This window comes from Ambystoma mexicanum, chromosome 7q (assembly GCF_040938575.1).
Source record: "Ambystoma mexicanum isolate Mex_15411 chromosome 7q, UKY_AmexF1_1, whole genome shotgun sequence".
NCBI lineage: Eukaryota > Metazoa > Chordata > Amphibia > Caudata > Ambystomatidae > Ambystoma > Ambystoma mexicanum.
The window spans coordinates 155690649-155705924 of NC_090941.1; the positions used below are offsets into that span (position 1 = coordinate 155690649).

A 15276-nucleotide genomic window follows, 5' to 3' on the forward strand; every position below is an offset into this window, starting at 1 on the left:
CTATGCAGAAGCAAGAGTGTGTTGCTGTTGAAGACAATGCAATTATAGAGTTGGGGTCATCGGACTCTTGTTTTGTGGCCAAAGATGACGAATCCGACCTCTCTAAGTCCCCTGTCTTATTTAAAAATGGAGATATTTCAGAATCAGAAAGCTCCATCTCATTTATTCCACCGACTCCGAGGAGACTAAATAGTAATAGTTCAGCTGCAAGCCCGACTCTGGTAATAAAAAAAGTAGCTCCTGTAACATTAGAAGCAATGAATATGGCTTTGATGTCCCTCGCTAAATTATTTGAAATTTTAGACTCAAAGATCAACTCATTACAAAATAATGTTGAAACTATCTTGAGGTCACAGAAGGCTTTTGGTTTATCTTTGGCCCAGAAACAAGAGTATGATGTTGACCAGATAGAATTCTTCTCTAAACAGTTAGGTGAGTTGGTGTCATCATGTAATAACATTGGTGACCAAGTGGACAGGAAATTGAGCTCATCTAGAGTTGAGAAAAATATGCAAAAGCCTATGACTACGGTGCCTTTTGTTGAGGGTATTGTACGAGAAATAATAGCAGAGGAGGTGGGGCTGGTATCGGTAGTGTCACAGTCAAGCCCTCATGTGGGAACAGCCAATGTCGTTGGTGAGGACGCAAGGGGTCAAGATACTGTGAAGCTGACTAAACTGGCACCTATATTTGATCAGGTGGTGTTATGTGAAGAGGAACCTGAGGTCCCTACTGCTATTGCCTCCAAAATAAGAGATGAGCAGCAGTCTAAAGGGGCATATACAATATTTGCTAAAAATGCTAAAGGGTTAGCCCATCAACAGAAGGAAAATGTGAAGAAATCAAAAAATCAGAAGTCTAGGATAATACCTTCGAGTGGGAAAACAAAACAATTTTTTAAATCCTTGTCTAAACCAGATAGAGGCGCTTTGATGGCTTCTGATGCAATTTTAAAAAAATATCAGAACTTATCACAAGAGCGACAACGAGTGAAGAGTGGGGGTTCGGACCCCCTCCATGTGATCCCCCCCCCGCATGCTCCCCTAAATGAGCTGGTCCAAATAGCGGAAGATCTTGAGAGCGAATCTATAAATGCGACAGATCGGAATTCAGCTTTAAGGGCCCCGAAGAAAAAGCAATCGAAAGATGATAGAGTATCTAACTCCATTACTAACACTCAAGATCTTAGAAAGGCAGTGGATGAGTATATGGCTCAATTTCATCCTGAGCCATCTCTGACTTACCCACTGCCCAGGGTCCCAAGTCCAGCAGCAAAAAAGCCTGAATTAGAGATTGATGGGAAGATAATTACTGGGAGGGCCTCTGATAATCAACTAATAACACCATCTGGAAATGTCTTGCCAGTAGTAGATCGGACTTTTGATACTCAAGAAAATCTACAAAATAATATCTTAATTACAATTAAAGACTGCCTAGTTGCTCTGACCTCAGAACAAATGACTCTTAAATCATCTCTGAAGGCAATGAGCTGTAGTCAGTCTGATCTGGCAAAATCTTTTGATGAAAGATCCACCTCTAAGAAGGTTTCGTTCAAATCTCCAGTTGAAGAGACCAAACATTATCCGCCCATAGAAACATCTAGTATTCAGAGTTGCCCTGGCTCCAAGGGAATATCTAAGAGCAAAATGCCCCCCCAGCGATTTGCCTTGTTTCTTAGCTGTCGCGAGGGCTCTTTCCCCAAATACACTATGAATAGACGAAGTATAATGCAAATATTCTCGGATGTTCCGAGTTTAGAGGACATCTCTTCCCGGGATGTAGTACAAGTAGAGTTTCCGGATGACAACGATCCAACGGTGTCCTGTTTGTGGTTGGGATCCCGTGTCATTTATAACATTATTTGGTCTGCTAAATCTGATCTTTTTGATCTGGGTTTTAACCTAATTCCAACCACAAAAGAACCCCTGGTGTCCGAGACTGCTTTCAAATCTACTAGTCAGGTTACTAGTGATGATGGCAATTCAGCTAGGGGTTGTAGTTGTGGGAAAGCATAACTAAGAACAGGCGAATCTGTTGCGCGAACCCAGAAATTTGTAGTTATGAGCTGGAATACCAGGGGCCATAAACACCTGCTAAATAATACGAGTAGCTGTCTGGAAGAATGTGACTTAGTTCTTATGCAGGAAACATGGCTAACTGCCCCACTATCATGGGACAACCATTATGTCCATTTGGCTCCAGCGATTAAGGGACAAAAAGGTAGACCTATGTCAGGGATGACAATTATCACTAAAACGTCCACGACAAACACAATCTCAGATGGTCCTAACCCAAATCCCTATTTGCAATGTTCTATAATAATGTTTCATAAACTGACATTTCTTGTTATAAATATATACTGGAACCCAATTGCAATTATAACATCTACCTTTTTTAATGATTTGAATGCATTGATAGAAAATACTATAACCACCACAGAGATTGCGCACGTGATACTAGCAGGGGACCTGAATCTTCATCTGTTAGAACCAACTAAGAAAAGAAATACGGATAGGGTCTCCCAATGGTTAGTATTTATTGACACCTGGGATTTAATAATGCTAAATGGAGCAGTTAATTCTGACAATCCACCATCTTATACTTGGACTTGTGGGGGCCAAAATGCTACAATTGATTACATGTATGTTGACAGAAAGTTATTTGAAAAAATATCTGAATTTAAGGTAATTCCAACTACAGTAAGTGATCATTGGATGCTGAGGGCTGAGTTTTTACTCCAGGTTATGATTGAACCTCGATATTGTCAGCATCAACTGAATGGTCTGGTTATAAATCCTCAACGGAACAGGCTATTATGGACAAGCGAGGGACTAAACGCTTTTGCGGCCAGTATAACAAATGACCATCACTGTTTGTTGAGAGGTACTGACTCATCCAATTATCATGATAAAATGCACCTTTTTGCCTCCACTTTGTCTGCAGGTTTTGGTAAGGGCAATAAGTGTCATACCCATGTATTTGATCAGGGCATCAGAGAGAGAAAAGCACAGTATCGAAAACAGAAAAGGCAGATAGCCCTTCTACCGGTACACTATCGAGAATCTGCGCTACGCAAATTGAAGACTAATTATAGGAATTGGGTTCGGGGCAACAAGGCAGCTTTGTTCCAATATGATGGCGAAAAGTGGTTACAGGTGGTTAAAACCAAAAATACATCGCAAATTTGGAAGTTGTTAAATAATGGAGTAGCTGGTACTCAACTAGCAACTCAACTTAATGGTGTGACGGAGAAGAAGTGGGTGACCTATTTCTCTGACATATATGGTCCTCCAAATAATAAAAAAATCTTACAACCAAACCTAGAATTAAGCAATCCATCTTTCCAAATCAAGTTTGATCAAGAGGATGTATTGTTTTATATAAATAACGCGAGTTCATCAAGAGCTCCCGGGCCAGATGGCCTGTCAAATTTTGTATTAAAACAGAATCCGGAATTATGGGCATCAATTTTATATGATGTTTTTCAAACCGTGCAAATTAAACAAGCTGTTCCTCCATCATGGTGTAAGGCCATTACGGTACCAGTCTATAAGAAGGGAGATCGAGCGAACCCTGCGAGTTACCGTCCGATTTCTCTTCTTGACGCCCCGGGTAAGATCTTTAGTAGAATTATTCTGAGAGAGCTCAATAACTGGGCGTCAGAAGAGAATCGGCGAGACCCATTTCAAACGGGATTTGTGGCTGGTCTTGGCACCAGTATTAACATAACGACTCTTAATGCAATTAAAGAACTGTATGCATCAAGAAATCAACCAATTTATCTTGCTTATGTTGATTTTCGAGTAGCGTTTGACTCCGTAGATCGGAGTCTGCTTTTGGAGAAATTGGTAAAATTTGAGTGTCCCTCTTCACTTGTACATTTAATATATTTACTCCACTCTAATACTTCAATGAAAGTTAAATTGAATCTAGAAGGGCTACTATCTGAAGAGATTCTAACCCAGCGAGGCCTGAAACAAGGATGTATCCTTGCTGCCACACTATTCAATTTGTTTATTCTAGATTTAGGTAATGAATTCAATATTGTAGTGAATGATGCTCCTAAACTAGGGAACCAGATCATTGCATGGCTTTTGTATGCAGACGATTTAGTCCTCGTCTCGAAAACGCCGAGTGGCCTACAAAACATGCTTGATAAATTAGAACAATACGTCACCAAGAATAATCTTACTTTGAACTTAGAAAAAACTCAAGTGATGGAATTGGGGAGACATAAGTCAAGATTAAGGAAACAGTATTGTTGGTTTCTGAATAAACAAAAGTTGACCGTGGTGAATGAATACAAATACCTGGGCGTTCTATTCAGTAACTCTTCTACAAATAAGCCCCAAAGAGACAGTCTAAATGGTAAACTGACCACATTAATATCACAAGCCAGAATATTACAACATAAGTATGGTAAGTTCTCATGTAAGCATATTCTTACCTTCTATCAGCAAAAGGTACTTCCCATTATTACCTATGGATGTGAGGCTTGGCTACCTGTAGAGGCATGCTATTGGAATAAATTTGAGGCAAAATTTTGGAAGAAAGTCTTGAATCTCCCAAACTCTAGTCCAACAGCATTGCTCCGCTTTGAGTTGGGAATTCTATCAGTAAATATACATGATTCGTGGAAGAGATGCTGTTTATTCAAAAAATGTGTGTTGGGCCTGGCGAGTAATGGCATACTTAAGATTCTGGCAGACTATCTACTACGTTCAGTACATTCATTTCCATCAAGTTGGAGAGCGGCGGTTATGTCCGATCTGACGGAAGCAAATATCTCATTAGACACTCTACTAACTAATCCCTCTAAAGCCAAAATTAAATTATACCAACTTGATTGGCATATAACCCAACAAGATTGTCTAAAATTAAAAGATTTTGATAGAGCCCTGTTTGGGCATAAAAAATTCCGCCAAACCGCGGATTATTTACTAAAATGCCCCTCTCACAAACTCAGAAACCAAATACTGAGGTTCCGTCTGAATCTATGGCCGACCAAACAAATTTTGGTAAGAAGGGGCATCATTAAGTTGGATGATTCATTCTGTCGATTTTGTAATGATAAACTATCCAAAGAAAGTTTGAAACATCTTTTAATAGAATGCGCGGCTTTAAAAATGCAAAGAAAAGACATTATTGATAAATTAACAAGACATCACTATATAAGACGCTCAAATGATGAATTATGGATTGAGCTATTTGCGACTCCAAAGATCACAGTAAGAATAGCCACTATTCAATTTCTAAATAAGCATCTATGCCCAATTTGTCCAAGTGAGTAACTGATTGCTTTCTTTATTCTGATTATATGATCAATCAATCATGCTAATCATATGTGATACTGTACGATGTTTTATTTGTAGAATTGGCAAACCTTGCCTTTTATTGTATGTGTTTTGTATAAAAGTAATTATGTTTGAAAGGTTAATTTAATTAGCCAAACCAAACCAAATAAAAAAAAAAAAAAAAAAAACATATGGTCGGGATCCCGTTACTGCCACATTTTTTCCACACTACCAACTCTTACTGAGGCCCTTAGTGACATGTGATTGCCATACAATGTTGAATCATAGAATCTGAAGATGGGCATCTGGGATTAAACCATATTGTTTACCGAATTTGGCAAACATATCACATTTGCACAGTGCTTCATACTGCACTTTTAAGTGCTACAATGATGTTGTTTTCAACTGGCTTAACGGTACCCAGATTTATCAGCTAAGGATGGAAGAAAGGATGATTATGATCTCTAAAGTGAGAATGTAACTCGGCAAACGTATCTACTGGGGCAAGGAGTCTTCAACAGTTGAGTATGCAGATGTTTTGAACTACGGCTCCCATCGGCTCTTTCCAGCATAGTATATGGCAAGGGATTTGGGGGTTGAAGCCCAAAACATCTGGGGAGCCACGGGCTGCATAAAATGTAAAAAATACAATTTGAAGGGATGGTGTCCTCCGACGTATTCCTTATCTATGATATTTGTATCTCCAGCTTGCTGGCCTCGGAATACATTTTTTCCCAGTAGAGGGCGCTGTGCGTCGACGTCCGTCGAGTAGGTGTTCCTCGACAGCCACCGTATCGACGCCGACGCCATCATGCCTATAAATGGCCACGCGCAGCGTCCGTTGTTCAGTTCAGTTTTTCCGCGCTTCGTGTGCCTCGGAATACCGTTGCTCAGTTCGTCAGTCGAAATATATTCATATTTCCTCGAGAAAACCGACTCGTACTCGATGGCTTCCTCCTCCTCCGACCCGACGACTCCTCGGTCCGGTTTCAAAAAATGCCAAGACTGTGGGAAGAAAATGTCGTTGACGGATCCTCACAGGATCTGTTTGTGGTGCCTGGGAATCGAACACCAGTGTTCGGAGTGTGAGGAATGCCTATCGATGACGGCGAAAGCCTTGAAGGAGCATAAGGGGAAGCTCGAGAGAGGTAAGTCAGTTTTAACTTCCTCGAAAGTTTCCGCGATAGAGTCGAGACATTCGTCTCCTCACCGTCGAAAGCATTCTCGGTATAGGTCTCGAAGTGGCTCCCACCACTCGTCGAGCTCTTGACACTCGAAAAAGAGATGTACAAGATCTCCTTTGTCGTCTTTTAGTTCCCCTGAAAGAGTAAATTTCCCCACAAAATACAGCTCTCAGGCTGAGTGGGAGGAATTCAGAAAAAAGATGCTAAGCGTCTTCGAGAAAGCGGCCTCGACCCCCTCGAAGTCAGCTGAGGGTGATACCCCAGGTGAAAAGCCCAAAAAATCTAAACGCCGCGAGTCGAAGCACCCGGCGAAAGAGTTGACCCGAAAGCGCCATGAGCCATCGGGAAGTAAAGCATCTTCGACGCCATCGTCGCAAGCCCCTTCGAAGCATAGATCGGCACCATCGACGCCGTTATCGAAGGGTTCTTCGACGCATCTGTCGATCGAGTCGACGCCGGCTTCAATGCCGACATCGACGCCAATAAAAGAAAAACCCACGGCTACTCCACAGCCAACGGTTACACTGAGAGCCTCCGACACGACGTCGAGAACGTCGTCGACATCCTCGAGTAGGATTCCAATCCTCTCGAGTTCTTCGAGGCCTCTTCCAGTTTTCTCGACGCCTTTGTCAGCGCCTTCGAGGATTTTTACATCGGCGTCGACAACATCGACCTTTTCAAGGCCACTGATGATGGCTCCCTCTGCTTTAGAGATGGGTTTTATACCATTTCACAGGCCAGAGCATCCCCCCCTTAACTTCAATTTATGAAGAAAGGGAAGATTCTGATCAAGAAAGGCCTTTTGGGCTGGAGAGGACCACATCACCTGAACCAGAGACTTTGCCTCTGAGGAAAGAAGGTTGAAAGACCTTCAGGATGCATTACAGGAGGCAAGTGGCTTAGACACTTCCCCAGAAGTGGAATTTGTCAAACCAGACCCAGGGGAACATGCTGAAACCCCTTATAGAACCCTAATGTCAAGAATTATGGAGTTCATGGGTTGGTCTGCGCCGTCACCTGTTTTTCAACAGGATGACCTCACAGATATTCTGGATAAAGGTCCACAGGAGGATCCTGTGGTTCCCTTTCATTCTGCTTTACAAAGGAAGATTTTAACTAACTGGGAAACTCCTGAAGTTATCCCTGCAGTTAACAAGAAGTTGTCAGCGAAATATAGGGTATCTGCTGCTGACCCTGAATACCTATCTAAACACCCTACTTCAGAGAGTCTGGTGGTCCAGGCTGCAACTTCATCAGGCAGTACATCTGCATACCCCACTGCTCCACAGGATAGGGATGATAAAAAAAATATGATGCCATGGCTAAGAAAGTCTTCTCGGCCTGTAGCATGGCTTTTAAATCTATTAATGCGACTTGTACGCTCGCTAGGTTCAGCCACACTCTTTGGGAGTGTGCTTCATCAGCGGCTGACTGCCTCCAGGAAGGAGAAGAAAGGGACGCATTTTTAAATATCATCAGAGATGGTAAAGATGCAATGTGTGAGTCCCTTCAAACTGGCATTGATTCTGCTGATGGTATCAGCAGGGCCATGGTGGCAAGTAACACAATCCGCAGGCATGCGTGGTTGAGAAAGTCCGGCTTTGCTTCTGACGTACAGGCCAGGCTTTTAAATATGCCCTTTGACGGCTATTCCCTGTTTGGTAAAAAGGCGGATGACAGTTTGGAAAAACTGCAAACATCTAAAGCAGCAGCCAAGTCACTAGGAGCTGCAATCCGCCAAACTAATTTTCGTCCCTCAGCATCCTCTTGGAGAGGAAGGTCCTTTCGCTATTATTCCACATATTGAAGAGGCAGAGGACGGCCGGCTCAAAGAGGCCAAGGAAAATTTACCCGTGGTGGACGGGGTAAAGGAAAGAAGGCCGCATCAGCAGGAGCAGGAGCCGCTTTACCTTCGGCAACTGCATCAGCCGCTCCCAAACCACTCTGAGGTCTCCCATCACAAGACACCTGTAGGGGGCAGCTTAACTCACCATCTGACGGAATGGCAGGCTATTACGTCAGATGCTTGGGCATTGCCCAAGGTTACTGCCTGCCTTTTCTGCGTATCCCTCAGAGCCATCCACCGGGGAACAACTCGCTGAAAGTGCCGGATCCGCTCCTCTTGCAGGAAATTGTAGACCTGCTAGAGAAAGGTGCCATAGAACTGGTACCTGTAGCGGACAGGAACAAGGGCTGGTACTCCCCCCTACTTTCTCATACCAAAGAAAGACGGAGGATTGGGACCCATCCTGGATTTACGAGAATTGAACAAGTTCCTCAGGAAGGACAAGTTCAAGATGGTAACTCTCTCTCAGATCCTTCAGGCCCTCCAGCTTCAGGACTGGTTGGTATCTCTGGACCTTCAGGATGCTTATTTCCATGTGCCAATCCATCCCAAGCACAGGAAGTACCTGAGGTTCGCAATTGGCAACTCTCATTATCAATTTCGAGTTCTGCCATTTGTGCTGACTCCGCCCGAGGGTCTTCACCAAGCTAATGTCAGTTGTGGCTGCAAGTCTAAGGAGGGAAGGGATTCACGTCTACCCCTACCTGGACAATTGGTTGATCAGAGCAGCTTCTTCGGAACAAGCTCGGATCCAACTAGATTATGTCTGCCACTTCCTTCACAAGCTGGGCTTCTCCCTCAATTTAAAGAAGTCACAGATGATACCATCACAGAGACTCCAGTTCATTGGAGCAGTCCTGGACACGTCCCGGGGAAAAGCCTCGCCACCTGAGGTGAGGGCTCAAGATATTCTGCAGATGGTCACGAGGTTTCAAAATGCCCAACGTCTCCCAGCCTACAACTTTTTGAGGTTGCTAGGCCTCATGGCATCCTGCATATCCCTTGTGCCGGAGGCTCGCCTGAGAATGAGATCCCTTCAGTGGGCACTGAGGACTCAGTGGTCACAATTCTCAGGGAGGATGACAGATCTCCTCCGGATTCCGGACAAGGTAGCCCACGACCTTCAATGGTGGGCCTCTCCAGAGAACATCTTGAAAGGAGAACTGTTTTGGCAACCATGGCCGGAGATGACAGTAGTCACAGACGCCTCACTCATGGGGTGGGGAGCCCATGCCAACGACCTGACCATCAGCGGTCGTTGGTCTCCATCGGAGTCCAGACTACACATCAACCTGTTGGAGCTGAGAGCCATCAGACTGGCACTGAAGGCTTTTCTGCCGTCTGTACGGGGGAGAAACGTCCTGATAATGACGGACAATACAGTGGCCATGCACTACCTCAACGAAAGAGGAGGCGTAGGGTCACTGCCACTGTGCAGAGAGGCGATGCAGCTCTGGTTTTGGGCAATTCAGGAGGGAATCTCCATCGGCAATTCATCTAGCCGGAGAGAAGAACTTGACAGCGGACGCTCTGAGCAGGCAGAACACAGTCTCCCACGAGTGGGAGATAGCTCAGGAAGTCCTTCGAGAGATCTTCGCCCTTTGAGGAACCCCCTCAAGTGGATCTGTTCACCACCAGTATCAACAGGAAGTGCGACAGATTTTGCTCAAGGGAATTTCCCCCGAGAGGAGCACTAGGAGACGCGTTAGTAGTGGACTGGGAGTTCCCACTTCTGTACGCGTTTCCTCCAGTCCCTGTCATTCCTCAAATGATCAGGAGGTTGAGAAGGTTTCCGAAGACCATGATCCTAATAGCCCCGGATTGGGCCAGGAGAACGTGGTACCCGGACCTTCTGGACATGCCCATCTGCCCTCCAATTCGTCTACCGTACAGAGAGGATCTTCTCTCACAGAAGGGAGGTCAGGTTCTCCATCCAGCCATCAAGACCCTCAACCTTCACGCTTGGTATCTGAAAGGTTGAGGTACAAGGATTGGGACCTTCCAGATGACGTCATGGAGGTGTTGCTTTCGGCCAGAAGGCCAGCAACAAAAACTCTATACCGCTGCCATTGGAATAAATTTTGCAGCTGGTGCAGAGAAAAGAATATCGAACCCTTTTCATGTGGTACACCTGCGGTGTTATCCTTCTTACTTTATTTGGCAAATTCAGGCCTTCAAGTTGGCACTATTCAGGGCTATCTCGCAGCGCTATCGATCTTTAAGCGCACTGCAGAGGAGCCATCGTATTTCAAAATTCCATTGGTAATACAATACCTGAAAGGTCTAACTAATGTTTACCCTCCAAGACCATTCCAAGTTCCATTATGGGACTTAAACCTTCCTAAAGGGTGCTCCTTTTGAACCACTCCACTCTTGTTCATTGAAGTTTCTCACCCTCAAAACTGTTTTATTGGTAGCATTAACATCTGCTAGAAGGGTTAGCGAGATACAAGCCCTATCTTATAAACCTCCTCATACAATTTTTCACAAGGACAAAGTTGTTCTACAGGTGAAGCCTAACTTCCTCCCAAAGGTAGTTTCTGAATTTCACATTACTCAGAAGATTACTTTACCTTCATTCTATCCTCCTCCCAATCCGGGGAAAGAGGAAGAGAGACTACACAGGCTGGACCCTAAGTGAGCCTTGAGTTTTTATATCAGTAGACTTGCTAAAATTAGACAAGCAGACCAACTCTTTGTAGGTTACGCAGGACATAAGTTGGGAGTACCAATAACCAAACAAACCATCTCCAGATGGATTATTTTAACCATTCTGGAATGCTACAAACTGGCAGGGAAAGAGCCCCCTCAAAATCTAAGGGCTCATTCGACCAGGGGCATTGCAGCCTCCTCAGCTCTTCAAAGAGGGGTACCAATTAGAGACATATGTGTGGCTGCCACATGGTCGTCCGCACATACCTTTACCAAATTTTATAGCCTGGATTCCTCCTCTAGTCAAGAGACTAGATTTGGCAAAGCTGTGCTACACTCTGTTCATTCTTAAAGAGTAATATGGCATCTCTTACTCCCGCCTTCAATCACATACCACTGCTATGGGAGTCTATCATAGATAAGGAATACGTCGGAGGACACAATCCCTTTGAAGAACAAGTTACTTCTTACCTGGCAACGTTCTTTCGATGGGATGTTCCTCCGACGTATTCCTTATCGCCTCTCCCATCCATCCCCGCAGTAACATTTCCCTTGTGGTTGCAGCTTACGCTCCTTCAAGGGTAGTAACCATTCATGCAATAACTACCTTACTCTACAAAACGGAACTGAGCAACGGACGCTGCGCGTGGCCATTTATAGGCATGATGACGTCGGCGTCGATACGGTGGCTGTCGAGGAACACCTACTCGACGGACGTCGACGCACAGCGCCCTCTACTGGGGAAAAAAACATTTCCAAGGCCAGCAAGCTGGAGATACAAATATCATAGATAAGGAATACGTCGGAGGAACATCCCATCAAAAGAACGTTACCAGGTAAGAAGTAACTTGTTCTTTACATGGATGCGTTTACTAAAAAGACATGCTATAATTAAAACATTAGTGCACATCTATATCACACTTTCTTCTTTCTTAATATGTTCCTTATTGAATATTTGCTCAAGTAACTGTTCTAAAATGTGCTTAATCCTATTACTGTCTTTTACAGGTGCCTTCAAGATAAAGTACAGTGGTATTTTACCTATTTCTATTGTGCCAAGCAGTGGAATGGTGGAACCCAAAACAATGCAGTGGATTAATGTGGAACTCTGCACCGACGAACCCAGGCTTGTTGAGGAAATAGCATTGTAAGTATACAGTGCACTGCAGACCTTTATTGAATCAGTTAGGATTTTCTCATTTGTTTTGTTTCCCATACAAGGTCTTCTCTTGAATTCTCCCCCATCAAAGACTAGCGGGAAAACTGGTTAAAAAACTGTGGATGAACTGCGTGTGTGCTCTTCGAGGGTGCATAGTAAAAGTTTGTGTTATATAGTGTGTGTTGTAGGAGTGCATGCAATGGCAATGCGTCCCATAGGAGCACACGTTGTAGGAGCGTGTGTTGTAGGAGCATGTGGCGCATAGGTGCATGTGTCATAGGTGCATGTGTCAAAGGTGCATGTGTCAAAGGTGCTTGTGAGAGCATGTCATATGTCCACATGTTCTGTGTAATTGGCGCGTTGTCATACAAACATGCATCATAGGAGTGCGTGTTGTAGGAGTGCATGTTATTGCAGCATGTTTCGTAGGTGCATGTGAGCTCAACTCATATGTCCATATATTTTAATTGTGTAATGCAAGAACCATAAAACGTATACGCTCTGTGTACAGTTCATATGAAAAGTGTTCATGTATTCATTACCTTACATCAAAGTGAAGTCATGGCTGACTTTGATGTCCCTTTAAAGTTTTCAGGGGATGTTAATTGTGTAATGTACCAACAGTAAAACGCATACGCTCTGTGTACGTGATTGCAGAGCATGTTGTAGGCACCTATGTGGTAGGAGTGTGTTGTGGGAGCGCGTGTCATAGGAACATGCGTGTTGTAGGAGTGTGCAGGATAAGAACGTGTGGTAAGTGTGTGTGGTTGGTGCATGTGTCATGAGGGCATGTGTTGTATGCCCACATGTTGTGTAGTAGGAACATGTGTAGTAGGTGCAAGTGTCATGGATAAGTGCGTATGTTGTAATTGGTCATAATATTCTTGGCTGCATATTGTTGCTTGGATTATGGTTTGCCTTGCTTGTGTGTATATTTGTGATGTGTACACAGTGGTGGTGAGTGTGTATGTTGTGTGTGCTTATAGCTGCTGTGCATATCAGTGGGGGCATTGCTGAGCATTTGGTTGGCATTTATTTTTAACTTATTTTGTATTTGTTTTGGTGCAAAACTTTGGTTATTGTGCATGCATCATGAGTAGATACATTTTCCATCTTAAATATCTCAATTGGCCAAGTCGATTATTCAAATATTTTTTTCAGTGCAGAAATTCCAGCTAAAATCTAGGCACCTGTACAAAATTAGGAAAAACGAAGTGGCCAATTTTGAGATATTTGGTCCCAAAAAAATATTTATTTTCTTATGGGGAAAACCTGTGTTAAAAGCGGTTCAAAACACGATCAAAGTAAATATTTTTTAAACTATGAAGCTGTTAATGTAGAATCTCATATATTTTGCATGCACAGGGTTTGTCCCGCCCCATCCCCCTTCCCTCGCTCTCACCCCCCCCACCCCCACACCCCACTATTTCAAGCATTCAAGAGTCATTTTCTGAAATGCCATAGATTTGTTATATCTAGTCTTGGGTTGATAAGTAGCACTGCCCTTAAATCTTGGAGAAAGAGGCTTGCATTTGGGCTAATTTGCATACCCACAATGCCTTGCTGATTTGGCTAAGAACTGGAGGTGAACTTCTAGCAATGGTTACTAGGTGGCGTTGTGGAATGTGCGACAGAGCTCAAATAAGCCGTCTTGCATCATCCTACTTTCACAGGTGAAAGGGATTTTTCCAAGTATTTTGTAAACCACTAGAACTTTCTTGGTGTATGTGTATATGCCTGTAAATCATGTTCTTTTTACAGGCTACTTGTGACATAACTACTGACCTGTAGTAAGAAAATAACATCACTACTGCTCCACTATTACAGGCGGGCTGTGATGTCACAATGCCCGCTGCTTGTGCCAGCACAGAACAGAATTCCTGCTGCCACTGCAGCACTTGATTAAAGTCATGACAAGCTTTTCAAATTCCTTTCACTTAAAATGGCTGTCTGTCACACCTATAGCCATTAAGCAATAGGCCCCGAGCAGGGGGGGCATTACCACTTCGATTAATACCCCGGGGCCCAAAGTTACAGGCCTGAGCAAAGCAAAGTGGTAATGGGGGGGCATTACCTGAAGTGTTGATGCCCCCACTGCGGGCCTATTGCTATTAGTACCCCATCCCATAAGACCGGGGTGCTAAAAGCATTTGTTTTTCTGTTCAGAAACTGTCCGGCGTTTCGGAACAGAAAAAGGAAAAATGGCCGCCGGGGAAGGGAAAACGTTCAGTTATCCCTTTCCGTGGTGGCCATTGAAAAAAAATAGAAAAAAGTAAACTAAGAAAAATGGCCGCCATGGAAAAGGGAGAAGGAACTACACATAGTCCCTTCTCTTTTCGCCGTGACAGCCATTAAGAAAAGTAAAAAATAAATTGGTGCCACGGAAAGGAGAGAAGGGACTACGTGTAGTCCCTGCTTCCTTTCAATGACGGCCTGTCGCAGATTGGGAGCGGACGCGCTGGGGACACAAGTGTTCCCAGCGTGTCCGTTCCCAAAATGGAAAGAAAAGAAGATAAGTGGGTGTAGGAGGGCGGGGAGGGAATTCTGTGGATGTGGATGTGGGTGGGGGAGGAGGGGGAAGGACTTGCCTCCTTCCCCGGCGAGTGGAGATGGCTGCTGGCAGCCCTGAGGAGGCTCAGGGCGGCAGGATTACCGTCTGGTAACGCATGCGTTCTGAACCTCCCCATTGGCTGGGAGAATGCCATGCCCCCACCTTGCTGGGTACTAATAAAGGATAAAGAAATGTTTATGCTAGTATGTTTATTTTGTGAGAATCTATCAGCACATTACTTATTTTAAAGCAGAAAAGCTTTTAGTTGCACTTAAACTTCTTCTTAAACTGTTTTTGTGCAACTCATTAGGAGCTGCATAGTAGTGGGTTTATTTTAAATCTAAACTGATTTTTTTTTATTGATTATATGGATCAGCAAGTAGAAGCTATCTTTAATTGGATAAAGCAAGATGCCATGTATTACAGTAGATGAGTGTGGGGCCATAAAAGGTATAAAATACCCACTGTTCTGTGATCTTGTAATGAAACTGACCTTCCTCCTCTATATGGTCTTGGAACTCTTCAGTGACTTTCAATATACTTACAAAATATGGTAGAGGGTACTTTGGCCCATCTATAATGAATAGCTG

At 43.8% G+C, this 15276-nt stretch overlaps 1 protein-coding gene across 1 annotated transcript in view; it reads left to right on the forward strand.

Moving 5' to 3' along the window:
• Positions 1-15276, forward strand: part of CFAP47 (cilia and flagella associated protein 47) — a 3369192-nt gene that overhangs the window by 112144 nt on the left and 3241772 nt on the right. Inside the window, exon 4 of the mRNA XM_069639370.1 lies at positions 11985-12123. Coding sequence (XP_069495471.1) covers positions 11985-12123 — 139 coding nt within the window. The remainder of the gene's footprint in view (positions 1-11984; positions 12124-15276) is intronic.